Source organism: Trichoderma ghanense (genome assembly GCF_004382785.1).
Source record: "Trichoderma ghanense strain CCMA-1212 chromosome Unknown scaffold_1, whole genome shotgun sequence".
Taxonomy (NCBI): domain Eukaryota; kingdom Fungi; phylum Ascomycota; class Sordariomycetes; order Hypocreales; family Hypocreaceae; genus Trichoderma; species Trichoderma ghanense.
This window is the reverse complement of record NW_027395664.1, coordinates 2,594,728-2,607,402: the sequence shown is the minus strand read 5'-3', so window position 1 is coordinate 2,607,402 and position 12,675 is coordinate 2,594,728. Positions and strand designations below refer to the sequence as shown.

At 55.0% G+C, this 12,675-nt stretch overlaps 1 protein-coding gene across 1 annotated transcript; it reads right to left on the bottom strand.

Annotated features, from left to right (window-relative positions):
• Window positions 1-3,163: 3,163 nt before the first annotated feature.
• On the bottom strand, window positions 3,164-5,569 carry CCMA1212_002254 (Protein SKT5; the record flags this gene model as incomplete). Its single annotated transcript, XM_073699643.1, has 2 exons — window positions 3,164-3,411; window positions 3,484-5,569. 2 exons carry the CDS (start codon window positions 5,567-5,569, stop codon window positions 3,164-3,166), a joined length of 2,334 nt encoding a protein of 777 aa, XP_073561897.1.
• Window positions 5,570-12,675: the final 7,106 nt, after the last annotated feature.

Below are 12,675 nucleotides of genomic sequence, written 5' to 3'. Positions count from 1 at the left end.
TCTCGATCCCTCTTCCCCTTTCCATCTCGACACCTCCTTTTAGCTGATGAATGGGTTGGCCTTCGCTAGCTGTGTTAGTTGTCAAAGTCATGGTTGCAGATTCTCCCTGGGAGGACTCGCGTGTTTGTCTTGCCTGCGTGCAAGTGGCTCAGAATGACGAGCGCAAGCCGAGCTGACAAGCCGAAGGGAGGATGCTGTTTCCTCCTGCTGTCAATAGCTGGACAACTACTACAGTATTGCCTTGGGGCCTCGGTTCTGACAAGCATCATACGGCTTGCAGTTTGACGCTGCAAGAACCGTCTTCTCCCTGTCTTCTGCGCACCAACTCGACCGCCTGATTGATCGAAACGCATCGAAATTCGGCCCCCCTCTCTGCCCGTCATGGTTACCAGGAATTGCCGCACACCAAGCTCGTACCTTAGTTATCGATCTACCCGCCGCTGTCATGATCCGGTGACGATGTGAACGCGCCTAAACGCGTGTCTGACGCGCTCTGACGCGCCCCGTTAATGACGCAGCCTTGGAAACTCGGGCCAATGATGCCTCGCAGCCCTGTGGGCCGAGCGACCAGCCCCCCCCTTGTTCCTCATATTCCGCTTAAAGAGCTTGCAGCCACAGCCGCCAAATTGCACGTCAGGGGGGACCCCGAGGCTTTTGACCTGCATATCATGGAACCGTCTCGATGGAACGGTCGACGCTTGAGAGAGAATCGCCAGAGTTGTCCATGGCTGATGCCTTGTACTAGCAAGTTCAGAGTTGCTCAACCATTGTCGCGCTCCAAAGCCTCTATAATCTCCACACAGAAACAGGAGCTCTGCAGCCGGCTTCCTTCAACCGCCATGATCTCGACCCCATCATGGGCTCAACGTTGTGGAGCTTGCAGGGGCCCAGCTGCACAACCCGCACGTGTCAAGGTGCAAAGCGCCGGCCCAGCCTTTTGCTCGTACCCTCACATTTTATCAACGCAGTTTCGATACAGCCCACATGCTGTCCTGCCAGGCACTCACTCCCCTTTCCTTCTCCGTCCAATCGAGGCGCTCCAGTGACGGCACATGTCGTTTATGGACAACTGTACGGACGTCTGCCAGATGTCTGCGCCAAAAGTTCGACCTCACCGCGCCAACTCCAGCCTCGTCCCGAGTCGGCAGTTTGTAAAAAGCACTGTGAGGCTGGAGCGCATTGAACCTGTGGCCCAACAAAGGACGAGCTAATTCGTGATGCCTCGTTTCGTTCACTTGTTTCACAGACCGCAACGGCCCTCGCCCCGCAGAAAGCCTTACTTCAACGTCCCTTACACAGACGGGAATATGCCGTCATCTGACCGAGCGTCGGAGGATGGAGACGCGGTGTGACGCTCGGGGAATCTCGATCCGTTTGTCATTGCGGACATGTTTGCGACCTCCTCTTCTCATCAGCGCCAACCTTCGTTTTGCGACTCATTTGACGCAATGCCATGCCATGGGCGCAGGGTCGTCTGGGTTGGACCAAGCTTTGCAAGATTTGCCCACCCACCATGTCATGTCGCCAGGTCCTCGGGGCAACCAGTCTGTGCGACGACTCAAGGACAGGACAGGGCATGTTGTTGCGCTGCAGAATCTTCTGGTCCCATGATGTCCTCGCCATGCACCACCATGCAGGACAATTCATGCGTAGTTCTGCGGCCTCTCCCAAGAACGAACCCCAAGCAAAGCTGCGCCTTCAGCCACCCCTTTGAACAGGCGTGTCCACCACCATTGTGCTACCGCCTAGGGAAATGCTTGATGACTGGTGATGTTCGGCGATTTCCGGTTCGCAATGGGAGCCGTGTTGGCCGAGGTCCTTGTGTGCTCCTCAGTAGGTGTAGTAGGTAGGCGCCTTGACGTTGTGATGCCATTCGATTCGTGACACGGGGACTATCGACAGTTCAACTTCAGAGGCAACTCACACAAAGTCTCCGATACAAGGAGCAACAAGACGACGACTCAATCTACAATGAGAGCCGTCATATGCCTTGCATGACGATCAAGTATCATTCATTACCAGGTTAGGTTTTAAGAAGAGGGGGAAAAAATAATAATTTAGCAAGCCATCCATGCAGCGTGGAAGAAAAGAAAAGAAAAAAAAAAGCCTCTCACGATGTATACCCTCTATTTCACGTTTGTATCGAGACAAGATGCAATGTGACATGTACCAATCTGCTTCAAGCAGGATGAATGCAATCACCTCAATTATGTATGCTTGCTTTGCTCTGCTCTGCTTTGCTCTGCTCTGCTCTGCTTCTGCTTCTGCTCCTGCTTGCTATTTCCCTCCAACAACAACAACGCAAAAATACAGCAGTAGGTACTCAACAGCAGATAACCATACCCAGATGCAACTCCCAAAGCGCCGCCCTGGACAAGATCAAGTAAAAGAAGAAACAAACAAAAGGAGAGACAATCATGGCAAGAAGTGGCAAGAAAGAAGATAAAAAAGAACAGGAAAGAAAAGTGAAAAAAAAAAAAAAAAATACAAGACATTAAGCAGAGACGACCGGGAGCTTCTCATCCTCCCCTCGTCTCGTCTTCTCGTATATACCCAGGACGAAAAGGAAATAGTTCAGTCAACTGTAACAATATGCCTGCTGTATCAACCCTTGTTTTGTTTTGTTTTGTTCCTTCTTCCCTCTTGGCCAAGATAATTTTCGTTAAAGGGGGCAAAGGTCCCCAAGTCCGAGGTCCTTTCGGCTCCCACTCCATCCCTCTCCTTGTCCCCTTCGGCGCCTCCCTCTCAACTCGCTCGTCTCGCCTCATTCGCTCCAACTCGTGTGTTCTAGACGGTCCGATCCAGAAAATAGCAGCATAGTGGGTATGCGCTCGAAAAAAGCATGTAGGCCACAAGAAAAACTTGGCGTAAACGTCGTTGAGGAGGCCACACTCGTAATTATCAGTTTAGAGTAATGCCGGTATGCAAAAGATTCGAAAGGCCAAAAAGATTATCAAGGAGAGATTGTGGTGAGAGACAACTCCGTCTCTAAGATATCCAAAGGGAAAGGAAGCCGTCCGGAAAAGGTACCCAAGCTCGCTTGTTTGTATCAACGTCGTGTCGTTTTGCTCTTGTTGTTCATGTTATGCCGTTTCCCCCCGAGTTTTCGCCCGCGTGTAGTATTATGGGATTTCTTCTCCTCTTCGCTTCTCTTGTTCGCTTCTCACATGACAACGCAGTCCTTGTCATCTTTGCCTCCCTTTGCCAGCTTGCCGTTTCGCGGAGCGGCAACCTCCATGGGAGTTCCTTTGCCGCTGACGGCTGCCTGGATGATGGCCAGCCGCTGCTTGGCCCTCTCGTCGCCAGCGTCTGCGGCCTTGACGTACCAAACATTGGCCTCGAGGATGTCTCGTCTGCATCCGATGCCCATTTCCGTAAAGTAGCCAACAGCGTACTGCGCCTTGACGTAGCCTATTTTCTCAGATTAGCAGGCGCAATTGACGCAAAAGTGCACGTATCCGTAGTGCAACGCCTCCAACTTACCCATATCGGCCGCTCGGCGAGCCCATTCATACGCCTCTTCCTCGTCCTTCTCCAGGATGGGCGGGGCCCCAACCATGTACCAAGCACACAGGCCCATCATGGCGGCGGCGTGTCCTCGTTCGGCAGCGCCCGTGTAAAAGTGAACGCTGAGCGCCGGGTCTCGCGGGCAGTTGAGACGCCCGTGCTCGTAAGCGTCGCCCATGCGGAAGTTTGCCTCGGGGTGCCCAAGCTCTGCGGCTTGCGTGAACAGCTCGGCCGCATAGTTGAGATCTTGGAATATGTCGTCGCCATAGCCCGTCTCGTACAGGCATCCCAGGTGGTAAGGGGCGGCGTTGTACTGCGCGTCGGCAGACTCTGCAGCCAGCTTGAGCCACTTGATGCCCTCGCGATACCTCTTCTCGCCCAGGTCCCCGGAAAGGCACGCCTTGCCAAGGCGGGTCATGGCGCCCGGATGTCTCTTGGAGGCAGCGGAGCGCAAGAACTGAACCGCCTTGGCAGGGTCCTTCCGGCAACCCCAGCCAAACTCATAGCAGAGAGCCGTGCGGTATGCCGACTCGGCATGGCCGTGCTTGGCGGCAAGGACGAAGAGAGGGAAGGCTTGGTTGTAGTCTTCCTTGCCCTTGTTGAAGAGACCAGAGGCGAAGCCATCGGCCAGGTAATACTGCGCAAACGGATAGCCTGCGCTGGCCAGGCGTTGCAGAATCTGTCGAGCCTCTCGGACCAGCTCAACGGGGCTGGCCACGGTGGCCTCGACAATGGGGCTGTCTAGGTCGCGGAACGGCTGCGGGTTGTGCTTGCGCCCCTTGGGGTCGGAAAAGTCCAGACCTTGCTCCTGGGCCACGGAGATGAGGAAGACGGCAAAGGAATACTGAACGGCAAGGTCATTTGTCTTTTTGACGTTCTGGCGGTACATCTCGAGCGTCTTCTGGACGCTGAGCAGCGAGGCATTGTTGCCCACCACATTTCGAAGTCCAGAGTTGTCCAGCGTGATGGGAGGCGGCGCCTGTTGGGGATAAGGCGTGTTGAGAAGCTCGACGTATGTTGATTGGCGGACATCAGGCGACTTCCGCGACTGAACCGAGGGGGCGCGCATATGCGAGTTGCCAGGCATCAAGGCAGGCGAGCGGCCTCGCTGTCCATCTGAGAGCACCGAGTAGGCAGACTGAGGGCGCGGCAGGGAGCTTCTGCTCACGTTGTTAGACATGGGAGTCAGGTGGCGCCTGATATTGCCTGCGCTATCCACCAGCTCTGGGTTGGATGGAGTGTGGATGCCTTCAATCGGTACACTCGACACGCGTTTCGGGTAATCTTGCCTGCGATTCTGGAGGTGCTGCAACGACTGGCCTCGAGGCAAGTTGCCCTCGATAATCGAGCTACCGGGAGAGTCCTCGTCAGGCAGGTATTCGGGTCCCTCGTTGATACCTGATAGCGAGCTTGCGCTCGTCGTTGCCGAAGACTTGAATGAGATGGGCTCTTGAGAAGTATTTGTTGCCTCATCGGACTCGCGGCTGTTCCTGTAGATGTCATCTTTACCCAACGAACCCCGAGAGCCGGCAGCAGTTGACTCAGCTCTGTCGGCTACCTTTGCGATCGGAGCGGGCGGTGGCGCACGGTCAGGTTTTTGATAGCTCTTGTCGGCCGCGGGACCGGATATGCCATCCTTGGATGACTCCTGCTTCGAGGTCTCGATGAATGGAAGCTGCAAGTCCAGACCACCAGAGGCAGGCTTGCTCAACAGCTCCGCGTAAGGCTCCTGTCCATGAGGCCTTTGCTGATGCGAGCCAAGCTCAGTCTCTGGCTTCTGAGGCGCATCGTTGAGACTCAGATCGAGGTTCAGATCGAGCGGCTTGCTCCAGCTATCCAGCCGCGAATGCATCTTGTCAGACGTCACCGGGACATGCTTCGGCGACGGCGCTACTGCTGCCACTTCAGAAAGCGCCGCTGCCGATGGAAGAGGCTTGCGCACAGTTCCTGCGACTGGTTTCCTCGGCGGCGACAGGGGCTGGGGAATAGAAACTGAGTCTCGCTGGCTGGGCGAGCCGGGAGAAGCCACAGTTGGTGGCGGCGAGGCAGTAACTGCGGCCATGATGGTGGCGGACGGGCCGTCCACGTTGTGACAAGCCTCGTCGAGTCCTGAAGCGTCCGAAGTCGTCCAGGCACAGAGAAGAAAGTGAAAGTTCCGTAGCAATGAAGTATGTCAAGCCGTGAAGAGGCTGCCGCTGAACGAACGCCGGTTGCTGGCGAATCCTGAAACGAATGCGAGAGCAAGGCCGCTGGCGCTGCGACTGGTCTCCTTCCTTGTTCTTTTCTGCTCTCTCCTTTTGGGTCGTATGACAGACGATGGTGTTCTTCAATCTTCTCTCTTCTCGAGGCAGCAGGTGCTCTGTCGGTGTCGACCGCAGCTCTCTTGCGCGCCGAAGCCTGCGATTCTAGTCGGTGGTGCGGCGTCTAGACGCAGCGGAGAAAGCGAGCGACTGATGTGGTCTGCGACGGCGAAGCTGGCACCGGAGCGTGAGGAAAAGGCGCGCACAAACGCCAGAGGGCAAGGAGATGCAGCGAGTGAATGGCGGTGGTGAAAATCACTGGCCCGGCAGCAGCAGCAGCTCGCGGGAAGCTGGAGGTTTGGCTGGCTGGGGGTGGAGGAGGAGGAGAGGCGGCTGCCAGGCAGGTTGGGGGAGGGTTAGCCAGCGATATTCAGCGAAGGAGGGAAAATTCCACAGCCCGAGACAGGCAAAGACAAGGCCAGGTCCCGGTACCTACCAAATGAGTTAAAGTGGAGGGAGCGCTGCGGCTCAGCGAGGGTGCAGGCGCTGAAGCACTAGACTAGCAGCCCGCGAGGTACCTTGGACGGGGAGCCGCCCGGGCTGGTTGCAGGTCGCCGGCAGCGGGTACCTTCAATGTGGGTGTCCGGGCAGCTGGAGCGCGCTGTAAATTGAAAGTGCCTGTACTCCACGCTCGTGCTGTGCGTCACTCGAAGCTGTTCGAATTGGAAGTTTCCAGTCGGGTGCCTTGAGTTTCCACATACTAAATGTCAGTCGATCCTGTGATACTGGAGCTGGACAGGCAGAGAGTTCGGATTCCAGAGGTGTCTCGAGGCTCGCACCTGTCGAGTAACAGCACCTACTTGCTTTCTGTGTAAGGGGCCCTTCCACACGAAGTAATCCTGCGAGCAGCCACCATAACAGGAATCTGCTGCGGCTACGGTACTGGACCTGTTGAGGTCGGTGTTAGCATCCATCGCATCAGCACCCCTCCATGGCATGCGGTGGCGCGAAATGCAGTAGCGGGAATAAGGGGGTAGAGTTTGGCGGGCGATACGGGGTGTGGGCAAGGTTCAGCGCCTCCAGATTTGGGCTTGCACAGCAGCGTCTCGCAAAGGGTTTAATGCGTCGTCGTGCTTCTCTTACAGGCAAGGTCCCCAGCACGGGTGCGTCCCACAGGTCAGATCTCAGCCGAGAAAAGTCATCAATAACTGGAACTCAATTTGAATTCGGCCAGCGGGCGATTCAGTCAGATTCGGTGGGCGGCCGTCTTCGGCAACGCGCCAGTCGTCGTCGAGCTTTCGAATGGCTGCCACCAATTCCTCGCAGCAATTGGACCAGCCTTGCCTTTTAACGTTGCCCTTAAGCCAGGCACGGAGCACCCCAAAGCTGAGCCCACCACCACGCAAGGGCACGGAGAAATTGGTTGAATTGAAGGATAGTCCAAGGGGCGGCATGATGACAGAGAAGAGCCTTGTCGACGCACGCCATTGACTCAAGTTCAGCTCCAAGGCTGCCGCAGCGACCCCGACTGCCTATAAGCTCCGTGCTATCGCTTCCATCCAGCAAAGCTGAATGCTAGAGCGGTGGGGTTGTTCCGAGCAGAGAGCCTCATCATCCCGCTAGGCGAGAGGGGAAGCAGAAGCGCCGAGCTACATGTACCCAGTGGGAAGGACGAGCACCGGGACAAAGAGCCTCAGTCGAACGGACAGACAACGGTCGGGGAGGCAGCAGAGGCTCCAGCTGAGTGCGATTGAGCCTTGGCTGGGCTGCGTCCCAGTGCCCCTTGATACGTGGCCCCTCTCGCAAGAGGGGGACGAAATATCGGTCTTGCATATGTGCTCGAAACACTCGAGATCCTGCCGATGGCGTTGACTGTCTAGCCATGCTGTTAGGCTTCAACAACTAAGCAGCTAGCGAACTCTCCATGCCCTCGCAGACGGCCTCTAGCTTCAACTTGCACATCAGCCCCGACTCACAGCCGCAGCGCCAAAAGAGGCTCTTGCGTCAATGCCAAGGGCCAGGCTCCATAATGTCGAGTCCACTAACGACCTTGAGGACGATCAAGCAACCGGGGCGCAGACGAGCTCGCAGGTGTCGAAACCGCTTCGACTCAACCATTGACCGAGTGAAGTGGTTGATCCATCGCCGAGTCGCGGCTGGAGCGGATGCTCGTGCATCAAAGGCGCAGTCACACGCGTTGCCTGGTGCGGGCCTTCCAACGGGACTCTTCCTGCCAAGCACGAGTGCACCTTCGTACAGACTTTGTCGATGCATGCACGTCTGACGCAGGCCCGAAGACCCTGGGCTCGTAACCTTCTCTTGCCGGCCCCGTCATGCAACGTCCCAAGACGAGCACTTGTAATACTCCTACTGGCGTACCCATACTGGTACCCATATTGCGTGCGAGCCCCCTCTGCTCGTACAAGTGCGGCATGCTCTGTGGCCACGGTCCCAAGTACGAGGACAAGGACGTACGCAACGCGGTCAACCGCCAGTCAATTCCTCTCTTGGCACGGGACGCCGGCTTCGCGGTGCCATGCCGCTGGATCTGAGAAACACGACGTTCTGCGCCTCAAGTTGGAGCAGCGGGCTACAGCCACGCCCAAACCCCGGAATCCCGTCCCGCCATGGCGTCCAACCACTGCCTGCAAGTCGGTGCCGTTCAAGGGGACATATCGGGCCTCGTGCTTTCGCACACCGTTTGTGTGCGTACGCATATATGTCGAGAACGCCGCCAAGATCCTTCTCCCAGCATCCATTACATCAAGAATGGGCGCCCCCCCTTTCCGTGACATGGCATGGCATTAGCATGGTGGCATCATACCGCGTCGTATCCAAGACTCGCTGGTCATCCGACACTGCCAAACCTCGTACAGAAAAAGGTCTCGCCCAGTGATCCGTATTACCTCCCCTTTGCGGCGGAGATCTGCCGGTGTCTGTACCGGCCACGGAGTGAGTTTTGCTTCTTCTTCTTCTTCTTCACCTGCATCTCCTAAGCGCAAAGCACTTCAGACCCCATGTAATTTCCACTTTTCCCCAATGGACTTTCTCAGTCCCTGCGTTTGTCTAACCTTTCTGTTGTTTTCTTCCCCAATTGTTCCTCTTTCTGTTCTTTTTTTAGCTCTCGTGTATGTATGTATGCTTCCTCTGACTCTCGTGGACATGGGATGAAATATCGAATTGGCGGCACCTCCTACATCGTCTAGACAACCCTTGATCTACCAAGTGAATCCCTGAGGCCGACTGTCTGCTAGGGTTGTCCAAAGCGTATCAGGGATGGCCGTTGGAAGAACACATGGAAGAAGACAAAAGGTTTCGAACCAAAGAATGGATCGCCGCCAAAGGGAAGCGAGGCTGCCACCCGCATCTTTGGACTTCCGCCCAAGATCCTGCCAAAGGGCCGGCTTCTTCCTTAAAGCCGCCCTTGTGATCGAATCTGGACAGAATGGCAACACTGCAACCCTAATCCAGGCAAATCCCCTTGACATCCGGCATATGGCTTGCAATCTCAGGGCGCCATCGCAATAGTGGTGCGCCTCTCAGTGCGACTTACCCGTTTTGCGCCAGCACTCGACAGCATACAGCGTCTTGTGGAGATGCTCCTTTGGGTGTGTGCGCATGCAGCCTGCTTGGCAGCGAGTTTGCTTCGTCTGGAACGGATGTATGTTGTCGGCATTCCGTACCGCCCGAGTGAGCGCTTCAGCCGATAATTCCTCAGCTCTGCCGTTGCCTGCACCAGTCAGCGTGCTGCGAAGGCGCCTTGCTGGCGGTCAAGCTCTTTCTACTGCAGCAATGTGCCAAATGTGCAGTGGTGAGTCCGTCCTCAGCTACACTCCTAACCGCCCAGCATCCAAACACTGCATACTGTCAAGCCAGGCCCTCCGTGAAGAGTGTGTGTAGATATCCATGCAGTATTAGAAGGATCTAGCTGCCGTTTGGCGATACTACCTAGGTTGCACAGGTAGGTAATGCGCGAGGCACTTGTCCTTGAAAAACCTGGTTGATACCAGGGTTGAGTTGATTGTTATGCTTCGTGACAGGAGAACATTTGGTCTTCTATTCCAGCGAATCGAAGCCAACGGTGGCAATTTTCTCATAATCGGTGCAGATGGTGGAATGCCCTGTGGTCACATGGGTACCAGCCGCCCCTTCGTGCACATCGCCCGTGCAGTCGTCCAGCAAGCAGGTGGGCGTGTTACCGTTCACTGGAGAACCGCCCTGCGAACTGCTGTGTTCTTCTTTTCTTTCTACTCCTGAGGCTTGAGGATTGATTTAGCATTCTGAACACTTCAAGCATGGAGCAACGCCGTCCGAGTCCATTGATCGATTCTCAAGACTACTGCCCAGTGGTGGTAGTAGTTGCCGTAAGAGTCCTCGGGAAGAATCTCTTCTTGGGGAGAGAAGAGCCAGAGTTGGGTCTGAGCACTGCAAATGGTGCAACAGATCTTGCCGAACACATCCATGAATGCCTGCACTGTGCTCGTGATTCGGCGGAGCCCCCTTTTGCCAGACCACCAAGTGGCCTCGTATTTGACAGGGCAATGGCCTTGGCGTTCCCCCATCCCAGCACATCGGAATAAGAGCGTCCATCAATGGGTCGTTTTTTTGTGGTCCCTGTCGCTGCACATCACCCTGCCTGAATGGGCGACATCAAGTGCACACGGCTTAACGGCCCAGAGATGGATACCAGTGGAAGAAGTCGACCGGAGCCAGCCCACACGTCAACGTCATACTCGTAACTGATGTAGGCGCTCCCATTCTATCAGCATCTCCGGGTTTGGAGAACGGGCTCTGGTTGCATGCCCTCCCTACCGTTGCATATGTCGGCTTCTGTTGCTCCATGGTTGTGCGACGAATTCACGGGCTGTCGTGTATGCCGGTGGTAGATGAATAATCAGAATGCATGCCTGGAATAGATTGTGGGTAGGAAAAAAAAGAACAGGGCTCGATGGAGAGACAAGGCTCGTTGCAAGTGAGTGCATTAGGATGCTCGCCTCTTGGGCGGTTTCGATGCTAGCTGCAGTACTCTAGGCCGAGCCTAGCTTGGCGCCGGACAGTGCGCCAACTGCAACACCGGTCAGGGGCTTTCAATCAACATCTGAAGCTCGAAGTCTCGTACTCGTACGAAGTATTTCATGTGCAGGGCACAGCATGACATCTGGTTAATGTTCGGTAGAGCCTATGAGGCCTTGAACTCGAGCTCTAGGTGGCTGCTGCTATGCGCTGCTACCTCGATATTCAAGTCAAAGTCCAGAGACAACCCGAGCGGTCCAGCAGTCGGTATTTTGCGCGGCGAGAAAGAGCTGTGAGCAGTGATACTCGCTCGAGTGGTCTCGGTGATGCCACTGCTATGGATGCACCTTGCCGGCTGCGAGTTGAACCTTGATTTTGGGCCGCCCACCCACTATACTAATAGTGTAAGCAGGTTCCGTATTAAGCTTTTGAAGTCGTCACATGGTGAAATCGGGGGTACAGGATGTTGGATTGATTGCTCCAATCACGGCGTGGTGAGACGACCTACTAGCGCTCTCATTAGTCGAGGGATCTGTGAACTCGGCAGTTTCTCGTCAGGCTTCCGGCGGTCTTACCCTAGGTTGAAATACCCAGGTACGGAGAGAGATGTAAGTGCAACTTGAAGTTATACTCCTCGGTCCGGTGTACCTGAAACCCGCATCAATGATTCCTCCTCGAGCTCTGCAGCGGCTTGGCAAGTGCAGGATTCGCCTAGCTAGGGATTTGACAGATCGATGGTTTTCGGGGGTTGGTGACGGACATCTAAGACGCCACTGCCAGGCAATCAGGCCTTGTAGCAGTAATTTGCCTTGGTATATCTGCTGTTGGCCATCTCCTCAACTCGTGAGGTTCGGCTCAAGACGTTTCGTACACTGCATGACGGAAAAGTGCAATTGTAAAAGGAGGGAGAATTTGAATTTGACGCAGCTCTGCAGTATTATATAAGACAGAAATCATAACAAAACATACAGAGTGATGTAAGGTGAGAGAGCCATTGCTTCTAAGGTATAGTACCTGACTGGCAAAGATACCTCGAGGTCCGACAGAAAAAGCTGCACCTTCCATTCAATAGGTGTACAGTCGAGGCTAGCACGAGGTACCTCGTGCCTGCCACCCGTCACCGTCCCAGCAATTTAGAGTTTGGCAAGAGCAACCAGTTGAGCGGCAGCTCGTGTAGCAGCGGGCGTGGCGTCACCCGATCTCTAGGTAAGGTAGGCGCGCATGGTTCTGCAAGCCTCTTGCCAATTGGAGCTGCCACAATGTGAATCTTGCTCGGCACGACAAATCGAGGCAATTTCCCGACTGAGGTTGATGGCATCGGGATGTTTGGTGGACATACGCGTATCACATCGATACTATAATAGAAGATGGGACCAGCCTTCACGGTGAGCAGGCAACAATGCCAGAGTTTGATCCTTCCGTTGATGTCCCGGGTAGCACTCATACGAAGAAAGAATCATATCAGCTACCTATGCTTCGTCCTAATCTGCCAACCCCAGATCTTGGAGATTACTGGTCAGACGAAAGCAAAAAGGCACACAAATCCCATTCGGCCGTCTGAGAAAACGCGTGTGTTACGCTTATTACCTACCTTACGGAGTACCTATCGGAACTCCATCGAGTACTACGGGGTAGTGAGTACAACTGTATGGGGAGATCGACTGGCTGGGGTTGTCTTTTATTACACCTGTGGAGAATGTCGTCCGTGCATGGGGTATTTGAAACATCGAAACTCGATGAGAATCGACAAGAAAAAGGGACGCCAAGAAGAAGAAAAAGAGGAAGAAAAAGGCAGAAGGGAAAAGGAAGCCCCCGCAGCCAGCGAGACAACTGCTCGATATTCTCCGCAGAAAGGAAAAAGCGTCAGAGCACGAGATCACGGTCCAGGAACGAGGCAAGCGAGACGGATTCGACC